This window comes from Phaethon lepturus, unplaced genomic scaffold, assembly GCF_000687285.1.
Source record: "Phaethon lepturus isolate BGI_N335 unplaced genomic scaffold, ASM68728v1 scaffold50068, whole genome shotgun sequence".
In the NCBI taxonomy this organism is placed as follows: Eukaryota; Metazoa; Chordata; class Aves; order Phaethontiformes; family Phaethontidae; genus Phaethon; species Phaethon lepturus.
In genome coordinates this window covers 1-281 of record NW_010560741.1, presented here as the reverse complement: position 1 = coordinate 281, position 281 = coordinate 1, and the positions used below count along the sequence as shown (strand labels likewise).

The 281-nt window shown below is 65.1% G+C and overlaps 1 protein-coding gene across 1 annotated transcript in view; it reads right to left on the bottom strand.

The window, feature by feature from the left end:
• The window catches only part of LOC104625969 (uridine phosphorylase 2-like), a gene marked incomplete at both ends in the record, with an annotated part of 4640 nt that extends 4404 nt beyond the window's left edge, over positions 1-236 (bottom strand). Inside the window, one exon of the mRNA XM_010293754.1 lies at positions 119-236. Coding sequence (XP_010292056.1) covers positions 119-236 — 118 coding nt within the window. The remainder of the gene's footprint in view (positions 1-118) is intronic.
• Positions 237-281: the final 45 nt, after the last annotated feature.

Below are 281 nucleotides of genomic sequence, written 5' to 3'. Positions count from 1 at the left end.
TGCCGGGAGCATCTGCAGCAGCGAGGCCGCGGCACGGGACGGCAGAGCTGCAGGACGAGGGGCTGGAGAGCCCTGCGGGGCTGGGGGCTGCTGCCTCGCTTTTGCGTCTGCAGTTTACCTTTATGTCCCCGAACATTGCCGGCAGGTTGTGCGTCCTTGTTCCCAAGTCCAGGTGATACAGAACGTCCTCCTCCATTGAGTCCAAGTGCGGGTTTTTGATGTGGACGAGCCCACCGCTGCGGGGAGACGGGGCGAAGACGCGTCAGGGGCAGTGGGCGCCG